The sequence below is a fragment of the Oncorhynchus gorbuscha genome, linkage group LG11 (genome assembly GCF_021184085.1).
Source record: "Oncorhynchus gorbuscha isolate QuinsamMale2020 ecotype Even-year linkage group LG11, OgorEven_v1.0, whole genome shotgun sequence".
NCBI lineage: Eukaryota > Metazoa > Chordata > Actinopteri > Salmoniformes > Salmonidae > Oncorhynchus > Oncorhynchus gorbuscha.
The window spans coordinates 61,958,807-61,973,651 of NC_060183.1; the positions used below are offsets into that span (position 1 = coordinate 61,958,807).

The following is a 14,845-nucleotide window of genomic DNA, read 5'->3' on the forward strand; positions in this document are numbered from 1 at the left end:
TCAGCCTACAGTGTGTGTAGTGTGGCCAGAGGCATCATGCACCTTATTTTTTGAGGGGGCACTGATGACCGAATTCAATGTATTTCAATGAATTGTGAGAAAAATCATCTATATCTTGTATACCTTTTATCTACAAATTGATCAAATTGGTAGGGGGCTCATGCCCCCTCATTTTCAACAGCCATGACGCCTCTGTGGGTGGTACCTGTCACAGCCACTGTGGTCAGTGGGCGGGAGACCAGCCCAGTACTGGATACCCCAGTCAGCCTGACCTCATAGCCTATGCCAGTGATCAGGCCCCAGATGTCCAAGAAGCTCTGGTTGCCAGGGACAATGAACTCCTGAGGTTCCAGTAGCCAGCCTGAGTCTGACACCACTATGTGAAAGTGGCCGAAGCCACCAGTAGAGGGAGCCCCTTCCTGTTGTTGAGGATGATGCGCCCTCCAGGACACGCGGAAGCCGAATGGGGTGATCTCAGAAATGGTCAAGTTTTCCACTTTGGGTAATGATGCTGGAGGGAGCAGGAGTTTTTTTGGGGGGGGTATTAGGGTCGGGTAGAGGAGGGGTAAGACGTGGTGAGAATACATATGGTAGTTGATGTGTGCAATGATTGCAAAAGTAATTGTTGTCTTCGGCGCAGTTGGCCCTTTGACTTGTAGAGCCCCAATTCAATTAGGAGAATCTAGTCATGCACATAGCCTAAATAGATTGATATCATGTTTATAAATGGGTGACAAACACTTAATTAAAAACGGTGGACATGTCGTGTAGATAAAAGGGGGTGTTGAAACACTAAAGTAAAGATCCTCATCCAAGAATACTGTATCCATCACGCCTCTTTGTAATGTTCACTTGAACACTATTCAAAGCCTGCAAATTTGTCCCGCTTAAACCTGGGTGGGTCCCTGGAGAGTTCATGTGTAATTCTTTGGCTACTGGGACACACATTTCCACCCTGTCAGTGTTTCAACATAAGTGGTAAGATTTGAGTAAATGACATAGTACCTGTGACGGCATGGGCTGAAACGGAAGGGGTGCGGCGCCCATGAGAAATACCGTACAGTTCAATGTCATAGTCAGTGGCGTCCACTAGGCCAGTGACTGTAATGTTACGGACCTCGCCAGACGGCGTGAACTCCAGTGTATCAAACAGCTGTTCAGGGTCACCGACCCGGATGACAAAGCCATCAAAGTGACCAGCCACTGTACCCCAGGACAGGGTGAAGTTATCGGGGCTAGATTCGGACACAGCTATTGAGCCCAACTGTGGGACTGCCTCTGGACAAAAGAGAACAGTGATTTTGAATTAGGGGAGATGAGGAGTGTGATATCAAATTTAGACGTTATCTGTTTGACAGTCTAGTACTATGGCTGAAACTATAAAGTTATGATTATTTTTATAGTCGGGGTTTGACTACTCATGAGCTAGTTAAGAGTAATAGCTTTTGAATTCGGAATTATAATATGTTATAATGTAACATATGGAGAAAAAATACATGCGATGCAATACCTGTGGTGACTACAGCGAATAGGGGCTGTGTATTCTGTCCAGCGGAGCTAGCGTACAGTTTGATGTCGTAGGTTGTACTCCCTTTGAGGCCAGTCATAACTGTGGTGCGAGCCGCTCCAGGCAGGGTGCGGCCCATGGCCTGCGAGGGCAAAGCAGACTCTCTGACTTCTACTATAAAGTTATCAAAAGCCTTCTCCCCTCTCCTCCATGACAGTGAAAGTCTGTCTGAGGTAACGTTAGAAACAACTAGCCTGGACAAGTCAGGCTCTGCAGCTACAAAGGAGAGAAAAGTCAGCATTCATTCATTTTTTTAAGGGTGGCACACTGTTACTATCCTTTTGTCCCCTCAATTAACTGTTTTCCATTTAATCCAGTGTCAAAAACTTCAAGTGACCCAGATTATAATGAAGTCAATGTGTATTTTATATAATAAGTATGTGTGCTCAAGAAAAATGATCAGAAAAGCATTGCAAACTTCAATATGGAGCAAAGTGATCATGCGCTCGTTCTGGCTTTAGAAATAAACAAAACAAACAAAATAGAAATACCTGTTGATGCAATAATACTGACGGCATGGGTTCGTGATCCCTTGACAATCCCAGTGAGGTAGGCTATATAGTCAGTGCTGGGCCTTAGCCCTGTTATGTCATGAGACATTGCATTCTGGGATATGTTATATTCCTTTGGCTCCTTCAGCCAATCTGAATCAATAATCTCCAGGACATAACCGTCAAACTCTCCCTCAGTGCCATTCCAGGAGATGGAGAAACTCTCTGATGTTAAATTAGATACATACAGATTGCCAACCACTGGCTCGCTCACTAAAGGAAGAAACAGTTATTGGATTTTTAAATAAGCTAAAATGTTAAAAGCAATATGCCTATTGCCTATGAATTCACTCGTTTGGCTGCTACATATTCAATTATCTATCTAAGGGGATGATAATAGATTGTAGATGATTTTGTTTATCAAAGATAAATGAGAATAATAAGTGCAATTTCACATGGCACTCACCTCACACCTGCCATTCTCGATAGTCTTTGAATATAATGAAAAATGAATGACATGCACATTTGAATTCTGACAATACAACGGCAAGCTTTTGGGGATGTGGTGAAGACTAAAGAAAGGTACAAATATATTGCAGTGTAACACATCAGTACTCATCATAATGTGTCACATAAATAATAATAGCATTTGTGCCATATAAAGTGTAAGTGATATCATCATTATTCCAATTTAAGCCAGGTCAGGACTAGCTCTTATTCTAAAAATAGATGTGCATGTTTTGTTCAGTGTTTGTTCAGACAAGACAGAGTAAGACACTGACATAGACACAAACAGGGAAGTGACAGATAGCCAAAGTGCCGGAGATATATATATATATATATATAAAAGAAAGTCAACAGGATTTGTCAACAGGATTTGCTCGACTTGACAAGTATGCTTTTTGACAGAAGTGTACGGTGGAATTTAGTGTCAAAATGTGACGTAAGGCAGGGGTCTCCAACTCTGGTGCTGGAGAGCTACTGGGTGTGTAATGTAAGGTTTTGTTCCAGCCCAGCACTAACTCACCTGTTTCAAATAGTAAACAATTGTACCCTGTAGTTAGTGCTGGGCTGGAACAAAAGCATGGATACTCAGTAGCTCTGCAGGACAGGAGTTGGAGAACCCTGGGCTAGAAGACAGTAGACATGTTGTTGGTGAGATAGTACATTGCCAAACCCAAGCAGGAGAGCCATTCACTTATGATGTTAATAATATGGATGGGTGATGATGTTAAAAACACTCCATGCCTTTGGAAGCGTTTGTTGACAAGGGAAAGGAAAACACTTATGTGCAAGAGACATTCACAAACAAGTTGAAATCATGCACACACATTACATTGAGTAGGACAATAAGTTGCTGTTTTGTTGCACTATAGTAGGAATAAACAATGTTTCACAAATATAATATCTAAAAGAGGAGTTAATGTTGTTACAACACACACACAGTACATAGTATTCATTGTCACAGGAGGTTGGTGGCACCTTAATTGGGGAGAAACAAGCTCATGGTAATGACTGGAGCAGTATCAAATACATCAAACACATTGTTTCCAGGTGTTTGATGCCATTTCATTTGCTCCTTTCCAGCCAGCTGTTCTCCCCTCAGCAGCCTCCATTGTTCATTGTATACTATTAGGCCTACATTTCCAGTCTCTCTCGTACTGAAACCAATGCATAGGCCTCTAATGTCACTCAGCCGTTCTGGCCACTCAGTTAAAGCATGACTCCAACAGGCAAACAAGCTATAGGTTAATTACTCAGTCTGTGAGGATGGGGGGGGGGGGTTGATGGAATGATGGCGAATGGACACTGTTTAATGTGGATGGGGGGGAGGAGGTGTTGTTTGGTTTTCTTTTGCAATTATTGCAGCACATCAAAACTCACCACGATGCATGTAATGGCAGGGGGAGGGCTTCATGCACTCAGGAATGTGAGGAGGGGCGAGACAGGGTGAGGTTGGTCACTTGCGGGCAGCTTGCTTGTTTCAGTTATAAGGTAAGGGTTTGTGTAGGTGATGCCCAGCACCCTGCCCTGTGGTGAAAGACTGACACAGTGGCTGGAGAGTAAGAATGACACATGGCATGGTGTTGTTAGAATGAAACATTGTCATTGGTAAAAAAGGCTAAATTGAAGGGTTACGTCAGTGATCTTGCTTGCTACGTGCAGTGCTGTGGATGCTTGCATGTGAATGGAAACAGGCAGGTGTGTGTGTATGCTGTTCACCACAGATCCCAACTGGAATAGAGAGAAATTGCTCAAAAGGCACAGTGAAGAAAAAGTAAAGAGGGATAAGAACAGAACCTTGGGGGACACCTCCATTCATAGGTACCTGTAGTGGCTTCAGTATACACCGGCTCCTGGAAGGAGCCCTGGTGGAGCCCGTACAGGCCAATCCTATACAAAGTGTTAGGACTCAGGCCAGAAATGCCCAGGTTGAAGGCATCAGCCGACAAGGTGAGGTTCTCACTCTCTGGACCTCCCTCTAAGTTTGTCACCTCAATGACAAAGCTCTCAAACTCCCCGTCCTTGGGAGTCCAGTACACATTGAAGCTGTCCCATGTCACGTCAGAGACTGTGAGGTTGGCCACCACAGGCCTCAGCTCCTCTAGCAGACAAACAGATCATAGTACAGTCAATAAAATATACACTATATGAAATATATCAAAAATCGATATTTCACATCATATTATGTTTTATATCCCATAATCAGCGATCATCAACTAGATTCAGCCAAGGGTCGATTTCTTTCTTGAGCGGATGGTTAGGGGGCCGTAACATAATTACAAATAATTTGTATACTGCAAATTGACCGCAAGAAGCCCGAACAAATTTCAAACCTTGCTTACATTTGTATACGATCACATGAATCTCTTTATTATGGGTGGGAATACTTTGGAATAGATTTCCAAAATTGAAATCACTTGGAGTTGATTTGCTGGAGGTTTTACAGTCTTTTATGTCCGACAATTAAAAAATAAAATGCAACAACAAATAAAATCACCCGCGGGCCTCAAATTAGGGAACCCTGCTTTATATATTCCATATATTCCACATCAACTATACAATGTATTGCAGGGATTAAACTGTGATGTGTTTCAGCAGCACTTTCTTAGTCAGTTATGATGACACAGAACACACGAATACAAAGACAGATGGATGAATGGGAGGATGTATGACATGTATAAGGATAGGATGGAGAGAGGGATGGAGAGAAAGATGACCGATGGTTATGGATGTCTATGGCAAAGAATCACTGCTCCATGTACCTGTATTGGCAAAAGCATGAAGAGGCAGAGACTGCTCCCCCTCCACCTTCCCATACAACGAAACCTCATAGCGTGTCCCAGGGGACAAGCCTTCTATAAGGGTCTTCCTGGCACTTCCTGGTACCGTGGTCACATGAGTTTGTGCCATCCGTGACAGAGCATTCACCTCCACCAAAAAGCTATCAAAGGCTTCATCTGGGGCTGACCAGGCTAGCCTTACGCTAGTGGGGCTCACGTCTGTGACATTGAGGTCCCCTAGCGTCTCCAGGCTGGAGGCCCCTGGTTCAGATTCAGCCCCAGAGGGGATGTCCCCCCTGGGGTACAGAGATGTAGATGTAGGCCCCTCTGTGATCAGAGGAGCCAGGGGAAGGACTGTTGGATGAACAGCTCCTGTGTCAGGAGACTGTGTCGTCTGAGCACTTTTGACACTCAGAGCGACTACATCAGTAGAGGTAGACTTGGGTGCTAAATGAAAGTACATTCAAAAGGATTAAATGTGTAACCTGTAACCTCTAAAGGAGCAGAAGAAAAACAAAAAGAGTGGTTAACCTGTGGGAAGAAGATCTGGTTAGAAGAAATAACTGGTAGAGTAAAAGATTAACAGTACCCACAAAAAGCATAATGATTGATTACAGTAACAAAAGGTCTTTTGTCTAACTTTCTCCCATTGAGGTTTGGAAGGAATAATTCTGCATTCATCACCATTTTCTCTCTATGGTGCTGCACAGGTTTTCTTGTTGTCAGGGACCATAAACGTCCACATGCATCGGAGACGTACATTTACACTGAGCAGCTCATGCATTAATGGCCCTTGAACGAGGGCCATTAATTTTTGAAGGTTCCGAATAGTCCACCGTAGTGACAGTACCCAGTACACTTCAAATGGATGAAGAAGCCATGCACTGCCAAAGTTATCCCACAACTTTGTTTATGTTCCCATATCCATATTAGGTCACCACTAGTGTACTATGCAAGCATGGATATTGGAACAGAACCCTGGTTGAACACTTTAGAGTTTGATTCATGTCTTGTTGTTTCAAGATGCATAATATGCTATTTTAACATTGTCCTTTGCAAGCAATACTGTAAACATTTCAGAATGAAAATGCAATCTGAATGGGATGGCAAGCAATGACAGTGAAGTGGATGAGTTTGTTGGCACAGACATACAGAGAACAAATTGGGTGCTTTTAAAAACTCCAATGAAGGAGGAAATTGGTGTGCAAATGTAGTCTAATCGACTTTTCTGGATGTCATGCTGATCTGCAGGGAAACACTGGAGACATTGTAACCTCTCTGAATTGCCATTCCATGGAATTCACTGATTTTCTTAATGCTTTATCTCTTCAGCTAAAAGGTATCAACTTTTCTGATAACAAACCTATTTGGGGGAGGGGGTTCCACAACGTGTTTTTAAACAACCAATAGATCGTATTGTTGCTGACAGAAAGCTGCAAATTATGCCCTGCAAATGACAGCATTTACAGTCCCAGTATCCATTGCTATATTTGCTATAACCAATTTTAGTAATGTCCTTCATCTGAATTTCTCTGGAATAGAGAAGGCATGGATTCCTCTTCATAGTTTGAAAGCAACACTTTCCGTTTTAGGACTGCCGTCCTCAGCATGCAAGAAATGACTGCCATTTTGTAAAGATGGTATTATCTCAAACCTCTAATATCATGCCATGCGTACTGATCCACTGCAGCTGGAAATCACAATACCATCATGCAAAACGTGAAAGGTTTGGTATTGAATTTCTCAACTCCTTTGTTCAAATCCTGACTTTGCTATCCAGGCAGACTTAAAATGAGCAATGTTCAACAACAAAGGGATATCTATTGTACTGAAGGCATGCAGCCCAAAAGTAAAGCATATACCTGTAACTGTGACTGCTTCAAGCGGAGAGGATCTTTGGCTATTGCTTACTCCGTAAAGCTTTACTCGATATTCTGTCGATTCCCTCAGGCCTTGAAATCTAGAACCTTTGGCATCTCCATGGAGATGGACCTCTTTTACATCCCATAATCCCAGAGTGTCTCTACATTCTAAAATATAACTATCATAGACAACATGTGCCTTTGGTTCCCACGAAAGTTCAAATCCTTCGGACGTTACAACTGAGACAGTCAGCTCTCCCAGCTTATCCTCGAGCTCAAGCCCCATCCCTGAGATCTGTAGGTCTGGGTCAGAGGGGTCTAACGACACAAAACTAATGATATTGTCCTCCGAGCCTATGGGAGTGGTAAGATCAGGGGCAGGGTTGGCTATGTAAAACGTGAAAGAGGCTACAAGAGAAACACAAAGGCACAAATTCAGATAAGGAAGACATTTAGAGATTGTGTGTCTTTCTGCACTGTTACTGTTGGCCTCAGTGTTGTCTATTTTTGTCCCAACAGATAAAGTAAGTTACAGCCTACAACTACCGGACCCTTGCCCTTAGTAATTCCACATTCTTCTGTCAAGTATTGGTATGTATATGAGGAAATGATTTCACTCCCAAGAGCTTGTGTTGTGAAATATGTTTGGATTGGTAAAGCTGTTACAGATGTCTTTATCTCTTAGGATTATAAAATGCAAAACTGTTAGCAGTACAATAGGATCCATACGTTTAGCACTTGCTGAATGTTTCCCACAAGAGACTATGTTTTTTACCCAGACCTGAAACCAAATCTGTGACTTCAAATTGGCAAAATATTATTGTATACTGGAAAATTGTTATTTGCAGAGAGCAGAACTGAAACTACTTTCTTAAAGGATCAACCACACATATTTGTGCCTTGCAATACGAGGGTGGAGTCAGTTGTGAAGATTCTGTTTCAACCCTCACCTGTAGATGCGGACAGGGTGGCAGGTGTGCTCTTCTTTGAGCCCCTCTCAGCAACCAGGGTGATGGTGTACATCATGCCGGGGGTCAGGTTGTTTAGGTTGTAGGAGGTGGCTGTTCCAGGGACCTCCACCTCCTCCCTCCGGCCATCCTTGGAGATGTACACCAGCCTGTAGACGGGGATCTTGGCTCGGGGTCTCTTCCACACCAGCGTCATGCTGGTCTCTGTGGACTCGCTCACTTCCAAGTCCTTGGGCCCATCGAGGTCTGTGGAGGAAAGTGGTATAAAGCTTTCAATCAGTGATTATCAAGCCTTAGGTACAATTCATAGGGTAGTGAAAGTACAAACATAATTCCTCTGTTTTAACAATGGATAGTATAGTGCTTTCATATTTCATTCTGTTCTATGATAGTTCTGAGGTTTGAAGATTGTTTCCCAAACCACTTAGAAACATCAGAACCTCATAACGCATCTATGTTTGCCTCATATTGTTCCCTAATAATCTGTTGCATTGAAAGTTATTTTTATATATATATATATAATATATATATCTACGACTGCAGAGTGTCTGTGGTCACTTATGGTGGTGGATATTTGGGCTGCTGTTGAACAGTGGCTATCCTATGAAAACGTGTCAACGTATGCTCTCACTGGTTGCTGCATTTGTGGTGGCAGGGAGGCTCTCCCTCTCGTTCTTCATGGCGGTCACACCAATTCCGTACTCTGTACCCGGCTTCAATCCTGTAATGGAGAAGAACAGAGATGAATTGAGTACCTGATTAGCTTCAGTCCTGCAATCGAGCAGAACAGAGAAGGATTTGAGTACCTGATTGAATTGACATCAAGAGTAACAAAGTCATAGCGAATCCTATCTTGAAAAAAGCCCTTATATCTTCTACTGACATAATTGCATGTTGGGATTTGGTCATGGTTGACACTCACCAGTGATAGTTGCCTGAGTGTTGCCTCCTGGCCCACGGGGGAACACCTCTTCGCCATGGGAACCGCCAGAGATAGGGCTGTACTTCACCCGGTAGCTGTCAACGTCTGCCCGGCTGTTTTTCCACTCCAGTGTGACGCTGTTGTCTGTCTGGCCCAGTGGCTGCAGGTCCTTAGGAGAGTCCAGGTCTGTAACAATGCAAGAAGAAGAAAGGAATATGACAGTGAACTCTTGATCAATCCAAGTGTACCTGTTATCAGGTACACTTAAAAGAATGGACTGGAATGGAATTGAATTGGGACTGTAAAATTGTAGTGTGCTCAAACACAGTTTGCACTTTTTTAAAAACTTTATTTAACCAGGCAAATCAGTTAAGAACAAATTCTTATTTACAATGACGGCCTAGGAACAGTGGGTTAACTGCCTGTTCAGGGGCAGAACGACAGATTTGTAGCTTGTCAGCTCGGGGATTTGAACTTGCAACCCTCCAGTTACTAGTCCAACGCTCTAACCACTAGGCTACTCTGCCGCCCCGGCAGGAGTGCACTTATCAGAAGTGGATAAAATAAAGCCCCAACCTGTGGTGAATATCTCAGTGACTGGATCGCTGATGCTGTTTCCCCTCCTGGAGACCAGGGACACCTGGTACTCAGTGTCTGGGCTGAGGCTGTCAATGCTGTACTGTTTGTCTGAGGTGGACAGGTCCACACTGGTCCTCTCTGTGGGGTCGGAGCTGGGGCCATAGGACACGGTGACACCATCCACCTGAGCCACGGGTTGGAACCAGGTGACCAAGCCTGAGCTGTCTGTCACGTCACGCATCTCTACCTGCCTGGGCCCATCAATCCCTGGGGGAAAGGGACCCAAGGAATACAATATGTTAAGGATGACTATTGCAGGCTCATTCACCTACCCTCCTCTCCCCTGTAACTATTCCTCAGGTCGTTGCTGTAAATGAGAATGTGTTCTCAGTCAACTCAGCTAAAATACGGATTCAATCACAAGGAATTAAAAGGGTGAAAGTATGTGCTGTTTGTCATGGACAATGATCACACACATGTTTTAAATCCTCCCTTTGGGCTACAGACACAAGGACACAAGGAGTATTGGTTTTAATTTAACTACATTTTAAGACCTGCATGACACTGTTACAATTATGGCATAACAAATGTAATTAACAGTTTGGTTACTCTGACTGTTTGGTATGTGATTTCACTGATCTGTGTTCTGACAGGACCTCTGGTAAGTTCCTGTGTTTATTTTCACAGGAGAAGTTTCTCAATTCCATGCTGTGGTGACTTCACCGGGTGAAATAGGCCATAGGTTCACACTGTATAAATCACCTACTTCTTCATTCCTCATTCTTGAAAGCTGTGCTGAACTTAAGCCTGTATAAATAAATTATGAACAAGTCAGGAGAATATATATTTATAGGCTCCATCAACAAGGAATATTTAATGAAATGGCTTTTCCATAGACGAGGTAGCATAGTTCACGCTAGAAACCATTTGACCTTAATGTATGGACTAAACAGTTGGCAGTAGAAGCTTATGGCAGGGCTCATTGAAAGATACAAATACTTTTGCAAAAAAGACTGTTAAACTGGACTGTGTGAAACGACAATGGGGGTTTAGACAATTTTTCCATCTCATCCTCATGCCATGATTGACAGTTAAATTGGTCTGTTCAGTTCCTCTGTCTGCTTGTGTGATTTGTGAGGTGTAGGCATTTTCCTTATCCACCCCATGGGATGTGGGTGGTCGCCAGGATGCGTGGGAGAAGCCTGGTTTAGATTGATTCATGCATGGCATGACAATGTCAGAAGAGTTGGCTTCCCAGTTTGCACATACAGATCTGCATTTGACTAGGGGGAGAAAAATCATTACATAAGCTTACTGGTAGTGATGATTTTAGTAGACTGAGGTCCCCTGGTATTGTTCTTGATGACGCCCACTGAAACCTCGTACTCCTGACCAGGACCTAGCCCCGTCTGCTCATACAAGGTCTGGGAGGATGGAAGGGTGGTAAGGGTTTTCCCACTCTCCTCTTTCTGAAAGGACAAATACATACTGTTTTTAATATAGCATTTCTGGATTCATACATGCTACATAGCCTACTTACATATCCAACAAGCAAGCTGAGGTAAACCACGTCAATTTGTCCTTTGGATCAACAAAATGAATATTTCACACAGTTAATGTTGAGTTAAACAATAACAATTGCTACAATATTAAAATTTCTCATGGTTATTTTAGCAGGTATTTGATTACCTCAGATTAGAATGCTACAAACAAAGCCCATTTGGCCCATAGTAATAGGGATGAAGTGCTGATCATGGATTACAGGTCCTTACATTTTATGTATGGGGCAATAAAGCCCAAGCGCTGAGGAGAATGGGATTAGCAATAAACAGTGCTGAGCATGTCCTGGCTGCTGGCTGCTGTTATAACGAGGATACAGCCCTTTGTGAAAATGAACTTGGGAACAATATGAAGGGTATTATGGGTTATGGCTGCCCAGACCTTTGCCATTAGCAGCTGAGCAGAAAACGTGCCAGTAATAATAAGCCCCCAGATTTGTGATCTGAGGCAATGCAGTTATTTTCCACGTACCGGTTCACATCAGCGTCATTCTTTAAAGTGTAAAGTACAGCACGCTTCAATAGTGTAAAGTACAGCACGCTTCAATAGTGTAAAGTACAGCACGCTTCAATAGTGTAAAGTACAGCACGCTTCAATAGTGTAAAGTACAGCACGCTTCAATAGTGTAAAGTACAGCACGCTTCAATAGTGTAAAGTACAGCACGCTTCAATAGTGTAAAGTACAGCACGCTTCAATAGTGTAATAGCAATTAGTGGTATATCGTGTATGTTTAATTTTTAACCTTGTTATTTTGAGTTGTCTCAATTGAAAACTGAACTGACCCCAACCCTGATAGTTATTGCTACTTCACTGGACATGATAAATAGCCAAGTATTTCAAGATCTCCTCACTAAAAGAACAAAGCCATCTTGTGAAAATCTGTCATCTTGTCCCTGCTGTTTCGTGGAATTCTAGGTAAGACCCAGCAGACATCACTTGCAGAGAGGTGGATAGATTGCAAAGAGACATAGACAGACTGACCGTGTTGCGGATGTAGAGCTCCCAGGCATCAAAAGGAATGTCCAGCTGATCCCACAGCACCTCTACTGAGGTCTCCCTCACCGATTTAAACTTCAAGCCTTCTGGTTCTGGCAGATCTGGCAGGACAGAGCGAGAGACAATAATATGTTATGCCTGATGACAAGATATTGTGCATCGAGACAGTGTGTGGTTTCAAAACTTGTTAAGCATCAGTCAAATCTAGTGGTTGTGTTGGAATCACCTTAAAAAGAAAGCCTTGTGTAAACATTGTGCTGTGAAATTTTCTCCACTGGACTGAATAGCATTCTGATTACAGTTAATATGCAAATGTTTGTTTAAAAAAACAAAAATTCTAACGTGGATCACATTCCCATGAACCCAGACTGCTCAGAGACCCAAGTTCTCACATCTTAGGCAAGATGTCTTATCACGCAAGCCTCGTTAAACGGGCATGACCTACATGTGGCCACCCTGGCGCTGATTGGGATGCTCTTTTTGTTGCTGAGGATGGCATAGACGTTGATCAGGTACTCGATGCCAGGCTCCAGCTCGCTGACAGTGGCAGCAGTCTTGTCTCCGCCCACTGTGAACTCCTGATACAGACCCCCAGGACCATTTGGCACGTAAGTGATCAGATACTCTGTCACCAGCATCTCATTATTCCAGGTCAGGTCCACTGTCTCAGTGGTGACCTCTGTTACGGTCAGGCCCTTTGGAGGGGAAACTAAAGAGAATGAGAAAGAAAGAAAAAAGAGGGACAGAAAATAGTTATATTTTTGTCTGAGTTTTTTACTATCTCAGACACTAAGTTTCCCATGCCCTCAATATAATAATATATAATATACTGTATATATGCCATTTAGCAGACACTTTTATCCAAAGCCACTCAGCCACTAACAATCCTCCACACAAAGCTAATGCTTTCCCCAGACTCACATCTGGTAGTGGTTTGGACCGCCAAATATTTTTGAGACAGAAGTACAGACAACTGAAATGCACAGCTTTTGGCATCAGAGGAAATCATAGATGGAAGTTTTAATCCTTTTTGCAAAACCCCTTTGAAATTAATTCAAATGGTATTTGGGGATTTTATTATGTTTCGAGTATAAAACATATTGGAAAAATAAGTAATTGGATTTAATGTGGCATTCAACCAGCACATGGAAGTATCAAGCGTGCAAAGTTAACAAATGAACTAAACCCAATTATTCCGTTGTTTTTTTTCTCTCAAATCAGTGGGTCAGTTGAATGAAACCATTCTTACCTTCTGAGCAGTCTTCTCCGATGTATCCCTCTTCACAGAGACATTGTCCATTCACACAGCGGCCTTTGTCCTGGCAGTTGTTGAGGCAGCTCAGCTCTCCGCAGTTGTCTCCCACGTATCCCTCCTCACAAATGCATTTCCCATTAACACAGAGTCCCCTGTTGTTGCAGTTATCAGGGCAGGTGAGTCCAGAGCAGTCGTCACCCACATAGCTGTCCTGGCAGACACATTTTCCATCCACACAGTATCCCTGGCCCAGGCAGTCATTGGGACAGCGCTTCTCACTGCAGTCTTCCCCTGTGAGGCCCTCATCACAGACACACTGCCCGTCAACGCAGCGTCCGCGATTCAGGCAGTTGTTGGGGCAGCTCAGCTCGCTGCAGTCCTCACCAGTGAAGCCAGCATAGCAGACACATTGGCCGTCCACACAGTCTCCACGGCCGTAGCAGTCCGAGGGGCAGGTCTTAATACTGCAGTCCTCTCCACCAAAGCCTTCATCGCATACACACTGTCCGTTGACACAGCGGCCCCGGTTGAGGCAGTTATTGGGGCAGGAGAGCTCAGAGCAGTCCTCTCCCTGGTAGCCTATGTCGCAATGGCACTGCCCACTGATACACTGCCCCCTGTTATGGCAGTTGTTGAGGCAAGTCAGCTGGCTACAGTCTTCTCCTTGGTAGCCAGCATCGCAGATACACATGCCATTGAAGCAGGTACCTCTATCATTGCAATCACTGGGGCAGGTGAGCTTGGAGCAGTCCTCTCCGGTGTAGCCAGCGCTGCAGACACACTGGCCGTTCACACAGAAACCATGACTCATGCAGTTGCTGGGGCAGGTTGTCTCCCCACAGTCCTCCCCGGTGAAACCTTCTTCGCAGTAGCAGGTTCCATTGACACAGTGTCCACGGTCATAGCAGTCGTTGGGGCAGATGAGTTCCGAGCAGTCAGAACCCGTCCAGGGCTCTTCACACACACACTCCTCATCTACACACTTTCCACGGCCTTGGCAGTTGTTCAGGCAGTCCGTCTGAGAACAGTCCTCTCCAATGAAACCCTCGGCACAGCTGCAGACCCCGCCAATGCATTGTCCATTCTCACCACAGTCCACTTTGCAAACCTCAAGCAAACAGTCGTTCCCGCCAAAGCCCTCGAAGCAGATGCATTTCCCGTCTATGCATCGACCTTGGTCCTGGCAGTCGTTGGGGCATTCAGACTCAGTGCAGTTGGGTCCCTTCCAGCCAGGCTTGCAAATACAGCCACAGGTGTCAGCACTGTAGTTGCCACGGCCATTGCAGTAAGGCTTGGTCCCCACTTCACCTAAAGGAGCAGAGTTAAGGGATTTACAACCCTCTGAATCATAATCCTGCCC

The 14,845-nt window shown here is 44.0% G+C and overlaps 1 protein-coding gene across 6 annotated transcripts in view; it reads right to left on the bottom strand.

The window, feature by feature from the left end:
• tnca (tenascin Ca) overlaps positions 1 to 14,845 on the bottom strand; it is a 48,579-nt gene that overhangs the window by 7,035 nt on the left and 26,699 nt on the right. Inside the window, exons 3-17 of one of the 6 annotated variants that reach the window (XM_046370388.1) lie at positions 13,480 to 14,793; positions 12,676 to 12,939; positions 12,216 to 12,331; positions 10,989 to 11,142; positions 9,671 to 9,940; positions 9,095 to 9,280; positions 8,804 to 8,893; positions 8,155 to 8,418; positions 7,205 to 7,612; positions 5,325 to 5,789; positions 4,388 to 4,663; positions 2,059 to 2,331; positions 1,511 to 1,783; positions 1,006 to 1,278; positions 206 to 511 (exon numbers count right to left, since the gene is read on the bottom strand). In XM_046370388.1, coding sequence (XP_046226344.1) covers positions 206 to 511; positions 1,006 to 1,278; positions 1,511 to 1,783; positions 2,059 to 2,331; positions 4,388 to 4,663; positions 5,325 to 5,789; positions 7,205 to 7,612; positions 8,155 to 8,418; positions 8,804 to 8,893; positions 9,095 to 9,280; positions 9,671 to 9,940; positions 10,989 to 11,142; positions 12,216 to 12,331; positions 12,676 to 12,939; positions 13,480 to 14,793 — 4,932 coding nt within the window. The remainder of the gene's footprint in view (positions 1 to 205; positions 512 to 1,005; positions 1,279 to 1,510; positions 1,784 to 2,058; positions 2,332 to 4,387; positions 4,664 to 5,324; positions 5,790 to 7,204; positions 7,613 to 8,154; positions 8,419 to 8,803; positions 8,894 to 9,094; positions 9,281 to 9,670; positions 9,941 to 10,988; positions 11,143 to 12,215; positions 12,332 to 12,675; positions 12,940 to 13,479; positions 14,794 to 14,845) is intronic. The other 5 variants (XM_046370389.1, XM_046370390.1, XM_046370391.1 and 2 more) reach the window with 5 other exon arrangements.